The sequence below is a fragment of the Saimiri boliviensis genome, chromosome 4 (genome assembly GCF_048565385.1).
Source record: "Saimiri boliviensis isolate mSaiBol1 chromosome 4, mSaiBol1.pri, whole genome shotgun sequence".
In the NCBI taxonomy this organism is placed as follows: domain Eukaryota; kingdom Metazoa; phylum Chordata; class Mammalia; order Primates; family Cebidae; genus Saimiri; species Saimiri boliviensis.
The window spans coordinates 32,871,491-32,890,464 of record NC_133452.1 but is presented as its reverse complement, the minus strand read 5'-3'; the positions used below and the strand labels follow the sequence as shown (position 1 = coordinate 32,890,464).

Below are 18,974 nucleotides of genomic sequence, written 5' to 3'. Positions count from 1 at the left end.
AATCTGTCTCCATTGCCCAGGCTGGAGTGCAGTGGTGTGATCTTAGCTCACTGCAACCTCTACCTCTAGGATTCAAGTAATTCTTGTCCCCAAGCCTCCTGAGCAGCTGGGATTACAGGTATGTACCATCATGCCTGGCTAATTTGTTTTTTTTTTTTTTTGTATTTTTAGTAGAGACAGAGTTTTGCCGTGTTGGCCAGGCTGGTCTCAGATGCCTGGCCTCAAGTGATCCACCTGCTTTAGCCTTCCAAAGTGCTGGGATTACAGGCATGAGCTACTGCCCCTGGCCATATTTTTCTATTTTGGAGACAGGGCCTTGTTCTGTCACCCAGGCTGGAGTGCAGTATTGCAGGTATGGCACACTGCAGCCTCGACCTCCTGGACTCAAGCAATACTCCCACCTCAACCTTTGCAGTAGCCGGGACTACAGGTGTGTGCCACCATGCCCAGTTAATTTTTAAATGTTTTGTAGAAACAGAGTCTCACTATGTTGCTCAGGCTGGTCTCAGACTCCTGGACTCAAGCAGACCTCCTGCCTTAGCCCCTCAAAGTGCTGGGATTACAGCTGTAACCCACCATGCCCAGCCTCCTGAATATTTATAAGTTATAAATGCTACCATAAGAGAAGGAAAGACATGATTTTTTTCAGTTAATAGTTTAGAAAAATCCCAAGTACCTACCTTTGACCTTTTCATCTGTAGTCAGAGCAGGGAATGAGGTACTGCGGTTGGCCTTGCCTGGACCTGCCTTTGTCCAGTCAATTGTGCTGAGGTGTAAGTCTTTATAGAATCACTTGGTGAGAAAAGGACATGCTGTTCCTAGAAAAAGGGTATTGCTGGGCAGACCAAACAATAGACATCCACGTCACCCTGCATTATACACTGAAGGCTGGAGAAAGTCATGAGAGATCATTTCATCCAAGCTGTTTGGCATTCTGGGAGCAAATTTTACTGACTGGGGGCTAGACCACAGACAGTGATTATAATGAGGGCCCTTGGAGTTATTTGAAACTCTAACCTATACTAATCCTGAACAATTTCTGTTTGGTACTTTCAAACTCATCATTCCTTTTTCACAATGAGATATGTTGTCACCAGTGGGTCCTGAATTTTATAATTTGTAAATTTTGCCATAGAAGAGGGACTGACATTATTTTTCAGTTGAAGTTCAGAAAAATCCCAGATACCTCCCTTTGACCTGTCAGCTGTGGTCAGAGCAAGGAATAAGGTACTGTGGATGGTGGTACCGTCCTTAGCTAGGTCCGAAAATGTTCATTACTCTCATCTATCAAAGTGGTTTTTTTCAACCTTTTTTTTTAAAAACGTAGCGAGATAGTATTTTTAAATCAAAAAAGGAAAAAAATCCTACATACAAAGGAGTAGTGCATATTTTTGGATCCAGTAAAATGTAATAAAAGTATTACCAGAATGTAGACTAAAGGGCTGTGGACCAATTCATGACCGTTGTGGTCTCTGGGCAGGGAGGATGGGAAGTGATATTGAAAATATAATAGAGATTTTTCTCCAGTTTATAGAAAAAGCAACATAGGGCTGGGCGCAGTGGCTCACACCTGTAATCCCAGCAGTATGGGAGACTGAGGCGAGTGGATTGCTTGAGCTCAGGAGCTGGAGACCAGCCTGGCCAATATGGCAAAATTCTGTCTCTACCAAAACTAGAAACATTAGCTGGGCATGGTGATGTGCACCTGTAGTCCCAGCTGCTCGGGAGGCTGAGGTGGGAAGATTGCTTGAGTCTGGGAGGCAGAGGTTGCAGTGAGCTGAGATTGCACCACTGCACTCCATCCTGGAAATCAAAAGAATTAAAATAATTCCCCCAGAATCAGCCAGCATTGATTGTTTGGCATGTGTCCTCCAGCAACACAAGGAGGCAGCAGCGTAGTGTAGTTGTGAAGTTGTTAAGTGCACGTGCTGGGGACCCAGACTGCCTGGGTTCTAGTTCCAGGTCCTGCTTCTGTTGCTTGCCGTCCTGGGTGAGTTATTTCATCTCTATCTGCTGCAGTTTCCTCATTTGTATAGTACTATACAATTACTTTTTATATATATATCCAAATTCCTACTTTATATAGTTGTGATGTTTTTAGAAAAAAATAAAATAAAATGCTTAGAATAGTATGTGGCACATTGGAAGCACTTAAGAAATATTAGCTATTATTTATGTTATTATTAGGGGACAGAAATAACTTCTAATCATGGGTATTTTTTCTCATTTAAAAAAAAAAAACACTGAGGGGTTACTGGTTATCTGGCACCATATACACGCTACTACCTTGCCTCATTTCAGCCTTACAAGGCAGTTATTTTATTGTAGGTAGGAAACTGAAGATCAGCAAAGTAACTTGATTAAGCATCAGTGACCACTGAACGATTGAGCTGGATTAGAACCAAGCTCCAGAACTCCAAAGGCCCTGTTCTTAATCTCGGCATTTAATTACTGCCAGCACATTTCTAATCTTTCTTAAGCAACTTCCAAAGAAGCCAGAAAAAAATTGCCCAGGATAGCTAAATTTAGCTTAACAATATATGATTTGGAATTCGAAATATAGAAAAATATGTGTAGATAAGTAAAAGATGCTTTAAAACTTTAGCGTTTTTATATACCATATTTGGCAGTGTTTGCTATGTGTTAGAGACCATGCCAGGTGCTTTACAGAAACTTGATTAAATTCTTAGCACTGCATGTTAGGCATTCTGTGTCTCTTTTCGAAATGAGGAATCAGTCTCAGAGATATTACATATCCTATCTGTACAGAGTCCTATAACCACAAAATGGGATTCAAGACCCCACCTGCTATCATGCCAGAAACTATGTGTTTCATTACATAGAACTGGTTTTCTCCTATCATCAGTTGTTTATATTTTACTTTTGAGGTAGGTGTATGTATTCTGGATTTTTTTCATCTTGTCATCCTTTGTTTCCTTATAGTTTAGAAAAATTGGAGGCAAACAACATATAAAATATTTAATTGGGGTGACCATGCAGTTAAGTAATGCGGACTACTTCTGTCATAATGCAAAGTGTAATCTTTAAATGTTTTTAGCTTGTTGGCCAGGTGCGGTAGCTCACACCTGTACTCCCAGCACTTTGGGAGGCCAAGGTGGGAGGATCACGTGAAGTCAGGAATTTGAGACCAGCCTGGCCAACAATGGTGAAATCCCATCTCTCTCTCTCTCTCTTTTTTTTTTTTTTGAGTCGGAATTTTGCTCTTGTTGCCTGGGTTGGAGTGCAGTGGCGCCATCTTGGCTCACTGCAACCTCCGCCTCCCAGATTCAAGTGATTCTTCTGCCTCAGCCTTCCAAGTAGGTGGGATTACAGTTGGCCACCATCACGCCTGGCTAATTTTTTGTATTTTTAGTAGAGGCGGGGTTTCAGCATGTTGTCCAAACTCCTGACCTCAGGTGATCTGCCCACCTTGGCCTCCCAAAGTGCAAGAATTACAGGCATGAGCCATTGTACCCAGCTGAAATCCGTCTCTACTAAAAATACAAAAATTAGCGGGTCAGGGTGGTATGCATCTATAATCCCAGCTACTTGGGGGAGGTGCTGAGGCACAAGAATTGCTTGAACCCAGGAGGTGGTGGTTACAATGAGCTGATATCACGCCACTGTACTCCAACCTGAGCAATAGAGCAAGACTCTGTCTCAAAAAATAAAATAAACTTAATAAATAAATGTTTTTAGCTTTCTTTTTTCTTTCTTTTCTTTATTCTTCTTCTTCTTCTTTTTTTTTTTTTATAGAAAAATACACCTGTAGCTTGCCCACTAAAATATAGTGTACTTGAAAAATGAAAAGTAAAAATTCTCCACTTTGGCTTGGTAGACTTTGCCTGCCTTTAGCAGTAAAACTGTTAATCTGTTGTTGGTTTCTAGTGCAATACGCTGATATGGAGTGATCACTTATTTTCCAGCAGGAGAATTTTCAGGGCCTTTCCTGCCTTAAAGAAAAATGTACCGGGTGTGGTATGTGTTTAGTCAATATTGTGTTTATCTCTGTGAGATTCAATTTTCCTCCTTAAAGCATTATCACGGTGCAACATTACTTTTGTATTCCTTCATTTGAATAGTTCTTATACATTATTTTAGTTTAAAAAATAAGTCTAAAGATGGCAATATCCTAACAGTGAAAGCAGTGTATTTTTACTTGACTTATCATTATTAACACGTCACTGCACATTCAAGTGGTGTGACGAGAAATGATCAAGTCTTTCTTTTTTTACCAGGTGATCAGACTCTGAGAATATGGGATGTGAAAGCAGCAGGAGTCAGAATCGTGATTCCAGCACATCAGGCAGAAATCTTGAGTTGTGACTGGTGTAAATACAATGAGGTACAGTATATGGCGCTGTCCTGAGCTTCTGTCCTTCCTAATGTTAAAATGTTCTAAATTTTATTTATCTTTGTTTATGTGGACTTTGGTGGTGTTCCTGGACCATTAAGTTAAATTCTGTCCCTTTCCTTTCTAATTAATGATTGTGACTGACCTGCATTAGCATTAATTGGATTTAAGTGCTCATAAAACAAGCAAAATAAGAAACAGAAATTCTCAAAGTTCAACAGTGCAGCCTTACTTATTTGTTTTGGGAAACTGCCTTACCAATTTATGTAATTTTTTTCTTTATTGCTCTTAACCCTGCAATTTTGTATCATCTTTTGCTTTTATTTCTCTTTCACCTTGCTAGTCAGGCTGTTGAGCTATTTGTAACTTGATTTTTAATTTGACAGTCCATCAGTTTTTAAATTTTTCTGTTTCATCTTCCTTTTTAAGCCTAACCAATTTTCATGCCTCTGTAAGATAAGTGTCCATGTGCAACTTTCTTAAAGCTTCAGTTAACCACATGAGCATATGAATTAGAGATAGCAATGGATTAAATATGTGTTAATGTACTGTAGTCATGCACTGCAGAACAACATTTCAGCCAGTGACAGATTGCATATATGACAGGGCTCATAAGATTATAATGGAGCTGAAAAATTCCTATTGCCCCCAAAGACATTCTAGCAGGACAAGATGTGGAGGTAGAAGACAGTGATATGGATAATCCTGACTCAGTGTAGTCCTAAACTAGTGTGTGTATGTCTCAGTTTTTTAACAAATGAGTTTAAAAAGTTAAAAACAATTTAAAAATAGAAAAAAGCTTGTAAGGATATAAAGGAAGAAAATATTTTTGAATAGCTGTATAATGTATTTGTGTTTTAAGTTTTGTTATTATGAAGAGTCAGAAAGTTAAAAAAAATTAGGAAGTTTAACAAAGCAAAAAACTTATAGTAAGCTAAGGTTAATTTATTATTGAAGAAAGGAAATTGGTTGGGCACGGTGGCTCACGCCTGTAATCCCAGCACTTTGGAAGGCTGAGGTGGGTGGATCACCAGATTAAGAGATTAAGACCATCTTGGCTGATATGGTGAAACCCTGTCTCTACTAAAAATACAAAAAATAGCTGGGATTGATGGTGCGTGCCTGTAGTCTTAGCTAGTTGGGAGGCTGAGGCAGGAGAATTGCTTGAACCCAGGAGGCAGAGGTTACAGTGAGCCAAGATCGTGCCACTGCACTCCAGCCTGGTGACAGAGCAAGATTCCATCTCAAAAAAAAGAGAAAATTTAAAAAATAAATTTAGTGTGCTGTAATGTTCTAGGCCTTCACATTCATTCACCACTCACTCACTAACTCACCCAGAGTAATTTCCAGTTTTGTAAGCTCCATTCATGGTAAGGGCCCTACTACCATTTTTATCTTCCATACTGTATTTTTACTGTATCTTTTCTATGTTTGGATACAGAACAGTAGCCTATAGTATTCAGTACAGTAACATGCCGTTTAGGCTTATAGCCTAGGAGTAAAATAGGCTGTACCATCTAGCCTAGCTGTTGTAGTAGGCTGTACCATTTAGGTTTGTGTAAGTACACTCTGTGATATTCACGCAAAGATGAAATTACCTAATGCCACATTTCTCAAAGCATATCCCCATCATTAAGTGAAGCATGACTGTATTTATGTCCCTGAAGTGGTCTGTTGACTGACAGATAGGTAAAATGTACGCTTTGCTTTTTTCCCAGTTTTAAATTAATTAAAGTTAAAAGAGCAGTATATTGGCAGAGTTCTTTAAATAAAAATAAATAAAATAAGTTAAAAGAAAATGTAGTATGTATGAAATGATGTTAATCTAAACATTTCAGTGCTGATGACTGCAGGTTCAGACTCATAAATGAATTTTTCATATTGGAAAATTAATTATGGCCTGTATATTAGATGTTTGGGAATTCTAAAGAAAGATGCTGATAGACATTTGAGAGTGGTTTATAAAAATTATTTTCTAATCACTGAAACTTTTCTTCAAATCAGCTTACACTAAAGCCTAACATATTCAGACAGTGTTAGGTTGGTGCAAAAGTAATTGCAGTTTTTGCCATTGAAAGTAATGGCAATAACTTAAATACATTGCACCAACTTAATACATTGCTGTTCCGGGTCATGTGGGGTGGACTGAGTGGAGACCCAGCATTTGGCCTGTTTAGCCAGGATTTCTGGGTTCACTTGGGGTTCTTGATAGCAGAATTTGTAAAGCGGGCTAGATAGACTCACCACTATTTGATTACATTCTTGGATATGATTAGATATTGTATTAAGACTTGGTCCAAGAGAGTTGGAAACAATGATTAATTTTGATTTAGAGAACATGGAAAATTTAATTCGTAGCCCATGCTTTTTCAGATGTCCCTAAATGAACAGACCTCTTGCCTTTTAATGCCTGGAAAAACCTCAGACTATGTTGAAATTTTTTTTTTTTTTTTTTTTTTTTAGAGCCGGGGTCTCACGGTGTTGCCCAGGCTGGTCTCAAACTCCTGGGCTCAAATGATCTACCCGCATTGCCCTCCCAAAGTGCTGGGATTTTAAGAGTGAACCATGGCACCTAGCCTTGAAAACCTTTTTTAATTTTTATTTTTATTATTATTTTTTTTTTTAGAGGTAGGAAATTGCTCTGTCATCCAGGCTGAAGTACAGTGGGGCAATCATAGCACACTGTAGCTTCGAACTCTTGGGCTCACGCAATCCTCCTGCCTCACTCAGTCTCTCAAGTAGCTAAAACTACAGGTGTGTGCTACCACACCTGGCTAATTTGTAAATTTTTTGTGTAGACAGGGTCTTGCTTTATTGCCCATGCTGGTCTCCAATTCCTGGCCTCAAGTGATCGTCCCACCTTGGCCTCCCAAGTTTCTGGGATTGCAGCGAAAACCTTTTGAAGAGAAAGCTGGGTTCATTTGTCAGATAAAATTTTCAGTCCCTTAGGTACTTACTGCCACTGCTAAAGGTGAATCAGAAAATCCGCAATGCTGTTTGGAGCTATGCCTTTCTCAGTTGTGTGTAGTGTTCCATCATGTACTTAAAGCATGTTGAGTTCTTTTTCTCACAAGTCATGTTAATGTTTTGCTATTAATGTTGATACTCATTATACAGCTGCTCAAAAATGACTCCTGGGTTCATATTAAATAATTATCAGAAAGTAGAGGTTGTTTCTGGTAGGAAAGCCTGCATACTGCTATGCAAAGATGTCACAGTGTATTTTTCTCTAAATTGTTTTTAGAATTTGCTGGTGACAGGGGCAGTTGACTGTAGTTTGAGAGGCTGGGACTTAAGGAATGTACGGCAACCAGTGTTTGAGCTTCTTGGTCATACCTATGCTATTAGGAGGGTGAAAGTAAGTTTTCATCTTGTATTTTAAATGTAGAATAAATTTATAATAATCAATGAAGCATATATTAAAAAGTGTTCTGGGTTTAGGGATTGAAGTTACTAATTCTTTTTTATGTGTATTTTTGTTACCCAATTAATGAATATTAAAAGCTAAAATTAGGTAAAAATATTTGAATAATTGTTGAATGAATTTGGGCCGTGTAGACTTTCAATACTTAAGGTTAAATAAAAATCTTTTTTTCATTCTTTCACCCCTAATCTATTATTTCCTTTAATATTATTTTTTTAACTAAAATAATTCACTTTTAGTATTATGTTTTTCCTAAGTTTCTAATTAGTGGGAGTCTCTTTACTTTATTGAAACAGGTATAAAGAGATGGTTAATACTTTCTTTTTCCTAACATGATAACATACATGACTATTTACAAATGTTTGGGATATAGAAGTTTTTTACTCTGTAAACAGCAGAGAATGAGGTAAATTTTTAATGATGGTCCCAATACATTTCTCTGGGTATAAGATGACTTAGTTTAGTTTCCTGGCTTTTGTTTAGGTAAGTTCTGCTAAATGACAATGGAAAGCATTTTATTAAGTGGTATCTCCTAATTTCATTCTTTGTTTTTTACATTAAGGGTAAAAAAGTACCTTACTGATTTAAAAAAATAAGATAATTATATATTATTATCCCTACTATTTTAAAAATTCTATTCTTTTTTTTTTCTTTTGAGACAGAGTCTCACCCTATCGCCCAGGTTGAAGTACAGTGGCATAATCTTGGCTCACTACAATCTCTTCCTCTTGAGTTCAGGCGATTCTCCTGCCTCAACCTCCTGAGTAGCTGGCACTATAGGTGCATGCCACCATACCTGGCTAATTTTTTTGTATTTTTAGTAGAGAGAGGGTTTCACAGTGTTGGCCAGGCTGGTCTCAAACTCCTGACCTCAAGTGATCTGCCTGCCTTGGCTTCCCAGAGTGTTGGGATTATAGGATGAGTCACCATGCCTGGCCAACAATTCTAAATTTTTAGTTATATTAATATTTTAAGTTTCACTGACTACAGTGCAACATAGGAGACACAGTGCTCTGTGCAAATTTAACAAAAATTTATGTGGACAAGTTTTAGCAGTTTAAAAATATTCTCTATATTTCAGAGTGATTCTTAGAATGAAATAAGTAATGTAGTGAAAGTACTTAAGTGCTAGTCAAATGTAGTTATATATGTGTATTTAACTGTTAAAGTGCTGGTAAGACAAACACTGAAGAAATGTAATTGCAAAGGTCAACTTATTAAGTACGTTTTTATTTAGAAGACATTACTTGTCTTTAAATTTGCTTTTTATCCTTTATATCATTTTTATTAGCTATAATATACAAATAACATAAAATATATTACAGCTGTTTTATTTTAAATGTTTATTTTGATAGTTTTAATTATAGCAATCATAATATATATTTGTAAAATTGGTAAATGATAAAATTATATATTTGTACTATTATACATCCCTTATATTTGTAAGAATCCTTTTTGTTTGCTTGCCTGTTTTTTTTTTTTTTTTTTTTTTTTTGAGCCGAAGTCTCTCTCTGTCACCCAGGCTGGAGTGCAGTGGCGCGATCTCGGCTCACTGCAACCTCCACCTCCTGGGTTCAAGCAATTCACCTGCCTCAGCTTCCCAAATAGATGGCATTACAGTTGTGCGCCACCACGCCCGGCTAATTTTTGTATTTTTATTAGAGACGGGGTTTCACTATGTTGGCCAGGCTGATCCCGAATCTCTGACCTCAGGTGATAGGCCCTTCTCAGCCTCCCAAGGTGCTGGGATTACAGGCGTGAGCCACCTCATCCGGCTTGTAAGAATCATTTTTGGGTAGTCCATATGAAATTGTATTTAATTTTTCTAGAATAGCAACACTTTGGGAATATTCTAAATAAGTTCTAAAAGACTTGAGGGATAATCTTCTTTGGAGAATATAAAAATGTTTTTCCTGAATATGAATACTTAAAAGGCCAGAAGATTTTTGCCACAAATTAAAGCATGTATGTTTTGGAAAAGCATCATTTTAAGTAACAGCTCTGACTAAACTTAAATGTATTATGATGTTTATGTAATGATCATAGAAAGCAGTGTTATAATTACAGCTGACTTCAAAAAGTTTTTTTTTGGTTTCTTTTTTTTTTCTTTTTTTTTTTTGTAGTTTTCCCCATTTCATGCTTCTGTGCTGGCCTCTTGCTCGTATGATTTTACTGTAAGGTACGGTGACTTTTAATACGTTTCATTGTGAAATACTAGGTAACATTTGCATCTTTGCAACTTTTATAAAAGATAATATGATTACTCTTACTAACATGAAAATAATCTGAGTTGGGCATATTTAAATATTTACTAGGCTTAATATTATATTTTTCCTGTTTTCATGATCCAGTCACATATATGAGTAAATATTTTTCTCTGCAAATATTAGCCTGGCTATTATGTGTAAAAGCTTTTTTTCTAATAGACGGTGACACTTTCCTAAACCATAACTTGCATAGCCAATATCTTGTAAATTTAGATTTAGAAATTGGGAAATTTCATTTTTTCAGGTCTAATTATATGAGTCTTAAGGCTAAGATTGCTTAGATGAAAAAACAATGAACATGAGTTTGTTTGTGAATGTAGATATATGAATGTATATGTGTATATATGTGCATGGATATCTAGATATGAGTGTGTGTGGGTGTGTGTCCCTATTTATACTTTCAGTTACAGTTCTACACCACATAGATTCATTTCTCCTTTCCAAATTTATAATTTTTGACTTCCATTTTATTCACAGTGTATTTTCTTACATGTTAAATGTTGTAATGCTTAAAAAGTAGTTTCAGAATTGCAAAGCCATACCTTTGAAAAAAATAATCTTATTAATTAGAGCTCAGCACTTGCTTAGAGTTTTTTGTCTTTAGTTCAGATAATGTATTCAGCAGTTACTTAGGTTAATTCTCCTCTTCTCTGTTAGAGTGTGGTTATGTTATTCATTTGAGACATAGTTTGATTCCTTTGTTTCTGTTTGTATTCAATTTTAGGGTTTTCCTCTAATCCATGTTGATTTTTGCCTATGCAAAACGTTGACCTGGTTTCAAAAATCAAGATGTACGTAAAGCTATATTCAGAAAGGTGTCATTTCCCCCCTTCTATTTCCTCAGCCTTTCTGTTTTATTCTGTTCCATACTCTGTAGGTAACTAGTCTTGCTCATGTATGTAGATAGATAGATATATCTACATATATATATTTTCTCATTTCCCCCTTACTTACACAAAGAGTGGGGTACTTTGGATACATACTCCTTTAAATTTTGCATTTTTCACATAAAATATATCCTAGAAATCATTCTATATCAAAGAAATCATTCTCATTCTGCTTAATACACCATTGTGTGGATGTACTGTAGTTTATTTGGCTACCCTCCTATGTATGGATATTTAGCTTGTTTTCAATGTTTCATAAATAAACAGTGCCAGAGTGAATGATAGCTTTGTGTGTATGCATATTCATATTACCAGAGAATTAATATCTGGTATTCGTAGAAGTGCAATTGCTGAGTTAAAAGGCAAACGTGTAGTTTTCTTAGATATTACCAAATCTTCATCCGTAAGGAATATGCCAATTTTGATACCCACCAGCAATGTTTGAAAGTACCTGTTTCTCCACCATCTAAAGATCATTGATTCATTAGGGTTTTTCAGGTATATGATCATATCACTTGCAAATAAATGTGGTCCTACACCTTCATTTCCAATTCTGACACCTCCAATTGATTTCTTTTAAAATTGACTTCACAAATACCTCTAATACAGTGCTAGATAGTTTATACAGAATGTCTGATTCCTAATATTAGTGCAAATGCCTTTAGTGTTTCTCTATTAAAAATAAGATTCTGGCTTTAATGCAAATTATATATGTTTACTTGTTTGTCATGCTGAGAAAGTATGCATGAATTCCTATTTTCTTGAGTTTGTCTTTTTTTTTTTTCTTTGATCAGGAATGGATCTTAGTTTTGTTGAAGGCTTTTCTTCCCCCCTGGTATTTATGGAGATAATCATGATTTTTCTTCTTAGTGCTATGGCTGTGATGTATTATATTAATGAATTGAACCAACCTTGCATTCCTTGACTGTCTCTAATGTTCTTTGTGTATCGTTTCTTACCATGTTGTTGACTTGTGTTTGCTAATATTTTATTTAAAGCTTTGCATCAGTATTCAAAGGTGATATTGTTGTAGTTTTCTTTCTTTTTGTTTATGTGTCTTTGTTTTGCTTGTTTCATAAAAAAGAATTAAGAGATTTTCCTTCGTTTCCAAAGCGCTGGAACTACTTATACAGCATTGAGCCTATTTGGTCTTCGAATCCTTGGTAGGATTGCTCTGTAAAATTATCAGAGCATGGTGCTTTTTGTGGAGTGCTTTTCTTGATAACTTCATTGCTTTTATAGAAATTGGTCTCTTTAAACTTTGCATCTCTAATGGAATCAATTTTGGAAATGTCCCTTGCTTGTAGGTTTTCAAATTTATTTGTACATGTGTCTGTAAAGGGATGGACACAGTTGCTCACGCCTGTAATCCCAGCACTTTGGGAGGCTGAAGCAGGTGGATCACCTGAGGTCAAGAGTTCGAGACTAGTCTGGCCAACATGGTGAAACCTTGCCTCTACTAAAAATGGAAAAATTAGCTAGGTGTGATGGCAGATGCCTGTAATCCCAGCTACTTGGGAGGCTGAGGCAGGAGACTCACTTGAACCTGGGAGGCAGAGGTTGCAGTGAGCTGAAATGCCACTGCACTCCAGCTTGGGCAACAGAGTGAGACTCTGCCTCAGGAAAAAAAAAAAAAAGATGTCTGTAAAGTACTGTTGTAGGATTTCCTCTTTTTCAATTGTTTTACTCTTGTTATTTCTGATTTTGTATCTTTATGAATTCTTTTTTTAATATCTAGTGGTATATTTATTTTGTTATTTTTCTTCAGCAGGTAGAATTTTAATTTATTCATTAGAACTACTTTTGTCAGCCAGGTGTGGTGGCTCATGCCTGTAATCCCAGCACTTTGGGAGGCCAAAGCGGGCAGATCACCTGAGGTCAGGAGTTCGAGACCAGCCTGACAAGCATGGTGAAACTCCACCTCTACTAAAAATATAGAATTATCTGGGCATGCTAGCGCATGCCTGTAATCCCAGCTACTTGGGAGGTCGAGGCAGGAGATTTATTTGAACCCAAGTCATAGAGGTTGCAGTGAGCCGAGATCGCACCATTGCACTCCAGCCTAGGCAACAAGAGTGAAACTCGGTCTGAAAAAAAAGAAAAAGAACTACTTTTTTTCCATTTTCTAAATTATTAATTGCTGCTTTTATTTTTATTATTTCTTTTTTGGTACTTTCTTTTTATTGTTCTTTTTTTTCCAGCTTCTTGAGCTGGGAATTTATTTTTATTCCTTCATTTTGCTAATAAAGTGTTTAAGGCTATAAATTTTTTTCTGGTTGTTGTTCAAACTATAGCCCATAAATTCAGATATATAATGTTTTCATTATCATTTTAAACAAGTTTTTAGTTTTGTTTATACTTGCCTTTTCTTCCAAGAGTTGTATAATAGGAATTTATTTAGTTTTCATATGAAAATGCTTTTTTTTTTTAAGACGGAGTTTTGCTCTTGTTACCCAGGCTGGAGTGCAATGGCACTATCTCGGCTCACCGCAACATCCGCCTCCTAGGTTCAGGCAATTCTCCTGCCTCAGCCTCCTGAGTAGCTGGGATTACAGGCATGCACCACCATGCCCAGCTAATGTTTTGTATTTTTAGTAGAGACGGGGTTTCACTATGTTGACTAGGATGATCTTGATCTCTTGACCTCGTGGTCCACCTGCCTCGGCCTCCCAAAGTGCTGGGATTACAGGCGTGAGCCACCGCGCCCGGCGGAAAATGCTTTTTAACTTTAAAAATTTTGTTAATACTTTCTAGTTTTGTTGCATTAAAATCAGAGAATACTATTTTAATCATTCTATTTTCTGGAACATATTGATATTTGGGGGAAGTGGAACCTAATAAATGATCAGTTTTTGTGAATGTTACCTTTGCAGTTGAGAAGACTGTATATTCTCCATTTTCAGACAATAAAGTTCAGTGTATAATTATAACCTTACAAATTGATTATGTTGTTTAGGCCTTCTTTATCCTTTCTTACTAATGGTCCAGTTAGTCTGAGAATGGTATGTTACTGAGCATGGTGTGTTAAAATCTCTTACAATTAGCAGGCTTCTAGATCTCCCTGCGTCTTTTGTAGTTCCGATTTTATAGAAATAGATGCTGTGTTTCTGGTATGAAGATATTATAATATGTATATAGTGAATTGAGACTTTTAACATTAAAGAATATCCTTCTTTGTCACAGTTAATGCTTTAAGTTCTGAGATACGTGTGCAGAATGGGCAGGTTTGTTACATAGGTATACATGTGCCATGGTGGTTTGCTGCACCCATCAACCCATCATCTACATTAGGTATTTCTCCTAATACTATCCCTCCCCTAGCCTCTCAACCCCCTGACAGGACCCGGTATGTGATGTTCCCATTCCTGTGTCTGTGTGTTCTCATTGTTCAACTCCCATTTATGAGTGAGAACATACAGTGTTTGGTTTTCTGTTCCTGTGTTAGTTTGCCGAGAATGATGGTTTCCAGCTTCATCTATGTCCCTGCAAAGGACATTAACTCATCCTTTTTTGTGGCTACATGATACTCTGTGGTGTATATGTGCCACATTTTCTTTATCCAGTCTATCATTGATGGGCATTTGGGTTGGTTCCAAGTCTTTGCTATTGTGAATAGTGCTGCAATAAACATATGTGTACATGTGTCTTTATAGTAGAATTATTTAATTTTGCAGGCATATACCCAGTAATGGGAATGCTGGGTCAAATGGTATTTCTGATTTTAGATCCTTGAGGAATCGTCACACTGTCTTCCACAATGGTTGAACTAATTTATACTCCCACCAACATGTAAAAGTGTTCCTATTTTTCAACATCCTTTCCAGCATCTGTTGTTTCTTGACTTTTTAATTATTGCCATTCTAACTGGCATGAGATGGTGTCTCGTTGTGGTTTTGATTTGTATTTCTCTAATGACCAGTGATAATGAGCTTTTTTTCATGTTTGTTGGCCACATAAATGTCTTCTTTTGAAAAGTGTCTGTTCATATCCTTTGCCCACTTTTTGATGGGGTTGTTTGTTTTTTTCTTGTAAATTTGTTTAAGTTCCTTGTGGATTCTAGATATTAGCCCTTTGTCAGATAGATAGATTGCAAAAGTTTTCTCCCATCCTGTAGGTTGCCTGTTTACTCTGATGACAGTGTCTTTCACTGTGCAGAAGCTCTTTAGTTTAATTAAGTCCCATTTGTCAATTTTGACTTTTGTTGCCATTGCTTTTGGTGTTTTTGTCATGAAGTCTTTGCCCATGCCTGTGTCCTGAATGGTATTGCTTAGGTTCTTTTCCAGGGTTTTTATGATTTTAGATATTATGTTTAAGTCTTTAATCCATCTTGAGTTAATTTTTGTATAAAGTTTAAGGAATGGATCCAATTTCAGTTTTCTGCATATGGCTAGCCAGTTTTCCCAACATCATGTATTAAATAGGGAATCCTTTCCCCAATGCTTGTTTTTGTCAGGTTTGTCAAAGATCAAATGATTGTAGATGTGTGGTGGTATTTCTGAGGCCTCTGTTCTGTTTCATTGGTCTATATATCTGTTTTGGCACCAATACCATGCTGTTTTGGTTACTGTAGCCCTGTATCATAGTTAGAAGTCAGATAGCATGATACCTCCATCTTTGTTCTTTTTACTTAGGATTTTCTTGGCTATACAGGCTCTTTTTTTGGTTCCATATGAAATTTAAAGTCGTTTTTTCTAATTCTGTGAAGAAAGTGGTAGCTTGATGGGGATAGTGTTGAACCCATAAATTACTTTGGGCAATATGGCCATTTTCATGATATTGATTCTTCCTATCCATGGGCACGGAATGTTTTTCCATTTGTTTGTGTCCTCTCTTACTTCCTTGAGCAGTGGTGTGTAGTTCTCCTTGAAGAGGTCCTTCACATCCCTTGTAAGTTGTATTCCTAGGTATTTTGCTCTCTTTATAGCAGTTGTGAATGGGAGTTCACTCATGATTTGACTCTCTGTTTGTCTATTATTGGTGTACAGGAATGCTTGTGATTTTGCACATTGATTTTTGTATCCTGTGACTTTGTTGAAGTTGCTTATCAACTTAAGGAGATTTTGGGCTGAGACGTTGGGGTTTTCTAAATGTACATGTCATCTGTAGACAGAGGCAATTTGACTTCCTCTCTTCCTATTTGAATATCTTTTATTTCCTTCTCTTGCCTGATTGCCCTGGCCAGAACGTCTAATATTGTGTTGAATAGGAGTGATGAAAGAGGGCATCCTTGTCTTGTGCCGGTTTTCAAAGGGAATAGTTCCAGCTTTTGCCCATTCAGTATGATATTGGCTGTGGGTTTATAATAAATAGCTTTTATTATTTTGAGGTACATTCCATTAATACCAAGTTTATTGAGAGTTTTTAGCATGAAGGGATGTTGCGTTTTATCAAAGGCCTTTTCTGCATCTATTGAAATAATCATGTAGCTTTTGTCTTTGGTTCTGTTCATGTGATGGATTACATTTATTGATTTGCGTATGTTGAACCCCCATACCTTTATTTTTAAACAATTTTGTTGAATCATTTTGTTCTAGGTATGTCTCTTGTATAGAGTGTATATTAGGACTTTGCTTAGTGAACAAATAAACAATCTTTTTATTAGAATATGTAAGTTTAACGCATTCATATTTCTTTTCTTCCTTTTTTTTTTTTTTTGAGATGGAGTCTCACTCTGTTGCCCAGGCTGGAGTGCAGTGGCACAATCTCGGCTCACTGCAACATCCACCTCCTAGGTTCAAGCAATCCTTCTGCTTCAGTTCCCCTAGTAGCTGGGATTACAGGCATGCGTCACCATGCCCAGCTAATTTTTGTCTTTTTAGTAGAGTTGAGGTTTCACCATGTTGTCTAGGCTGGCCTTGAACTCGTGACCTGAGGTGATCCACCCACCTCAGCCTACCAAACTCATTTATATTTCTTGATAAAAATGTTTAGTGTCAAATTTGTCTTTTCTGTTTTGATTATTTGTGTTTTATTTGCCATGTTTCTGTGTGTGATGGTTTTTTTGTTGTGTTTTGACTTGGACTTAAAAATTTTTTTTCTTTGACTTAAAACTTTTTTTGACATTTAGGTAAGTTTTTATGTGTTTGTTTTAGTGATTGCCTTTGGTGTTACAATCTTTTTACTGTCTTTATAACTTTTCTTTAAAAATTAACCATTTATTACCTGGTTGTGAGTTTTTCATTACATTTGTGTTAAATCCCACCTATTTTTAATACAATAACCAGTGAATTTGTTCTACTTTCTTTTTTTAACTTTCCCTTTTCCATCAAATTTTGTTTCATTTATGCTTTGTTAGAACATGAAACGTTTAACATATAGCACATATTACAGGATATATATTTTACTTGGTTTCCACCTGTGTTTTAGCCTTAGATGTATAATTAAATATATTAAATGCTCATTATAAATTTTTTTGCCTAAGTTTCCCTCATTATCTGTTACAGTTTATTTTCTAGTAGATTTCTCAAGAGGGACTGATGGGCATAGAATTCTCATGAACTCTCGTATGTTTAAAACTATTTTTCTGTAGCCTTCCCACTTGGAGGATAGTTTAGCTAAATATAAACTCCTTGATTGACATTTCTTTATTTGAGTTTTTTGAAAATGGTACTACATTTTAACCTTGCTTTCTGTGTTGTTCTTGAGAATTCTGATGCCGGTCTAATTCTCTTGTACTTGGAAGGTGTTTGGCACCTGCCCCCCAACCACCAACCCCTTCCCTCCTCCTCGAGACCCTTGGGGAAAAAGAACCCTTGTTGCATTTCAGTTTTCCTTGCTGCAGGCTCAGTGAGCTCTGTAAGTATATAGATTCGGGTCTTCTTTTATTCCCAGAAAGCTTTTTGGATTATATTTTTATATATGTATATATATGGATTATATTTTTAAATAGTAGTTCTACTTAATTGTTTAATTTTCTGTGGAACTCCAATTATGTATAAATGGACTCTCCTTTACCTGTCTTCTCTGTCAGACACTTTCTGTCTGATACTTTTTCCTTCTTTCTTTCTTTATCTCATTGTCATGGTCTTGGTTGTTTCTGTTGTCCTCAATTCTCTTACTATGTTTTTACGTGGATCTGTTCTTCTTGGGCCCCATGTAATTCTGTGATTACTTGTGAAATGATTTTGCCTTTTTTCTTGTGTTTCTTTCTTGGATTCATTCAGTTCTGTTTCAATTCTTTTCTGTTTTTGTCCACTTCTTTTGTTTTTGAGTTCCTCATCAAGGGCTTTGCTGTTTTCTTCTTCTATGTTCCCAGATGCTTGCTTGAAGATATTTGATTCAGTTTAGAATATGGTGTGGTTTTCTACTTCACTTTTTTTTTTTTTTGAAGAAAGTTTTTGTCAGATGAATTGTTGAAATTCTTGTAACCATTTATTTCTATATGTATGTGTTTTAAATAAAGACTTTTTTGTCTCTTTACATCTATGGACAGGGTTGATGGTTTGAGGTTGGCACCTTTGCTTCCTTTTAATTTTCTTTCCCCACTAAGCTATCAGCTTTCCAACATCACCTCCCTGTATCCAGTGTACCTTAAAATCTGTGATCTAATCTTTATTATCCCCTTTTCCAGTATTTTCACTCATAGGATACACTTTCTCTTTCCGAAGATGGTTTTAGATCAATGTTAGAACTAATTCTAGCTCCTGCCCTCTCTATTCCATTCCGTGTTCCCCGAACTCTCCTTGCCATTCACACAGGCTTGCAGCTACAACAGGGAAGAGAGCTTGTCGGGGTTCTGTTTTGATTTTTCTTCTTAAAATTAATTTGAAGTTTGGATGTGTGGAAGACCTGAAGTTTGTGTAGTTTTATTTGTTCCCTTTGTTGTTCTGTATTGGTTTTGGTGAGACTATAGTAACAGTTTTGGATTTATGTGGCCTCGTTGCCTAGACTACCCAAATCTCCTCTCTCCTCACATCTGAGTTCACATTTGATGTGACACAGTCTATATAACTTTGTTTGTATAAAACATACTTCTAAGAGAATAAATACAACAATGCCTTGAGATGTATTTCATGCCTTAATATGGTTTTCTTGACTCATTC

The 18,974-nt window shown here is 36.5% G+C and overlaps 1 protein-coding gene across 2 annotated transcripts in view; it reads left to right on the top strand.

Moving 5' to 3' along the window:
• The window catches only part of PEX7 (peroxisomal biogenesis factor 7), an 88,388-nt gene that overhangs the window by 30,545 nt on the left and 38,869 nt on the right, over positions 1–18,974 (top strand). For both annotated transcript variants that reach the window (XR_012517174.1, XM_039467948.2), the window contains exons 6-8: positions 4,239–4,345; positions 7,599–7,712; positions 9,902–9,957. Coding sequence is in view for 1 of the 2 variants with exons in the window: in XM_039467948.2 (XP_039323882.1) it covers positions 4,239–4,345; positions 7,599–7,712; positions 9,902–9,957 (277 nt within the window). In the remaining variant the exon portion in view is untranslated. The remainder of the gene's footprint in view (positions 1–4,238; positions 4,346–7,598; positions 7,713–9,901; positions 9,958–18,974) is intronic.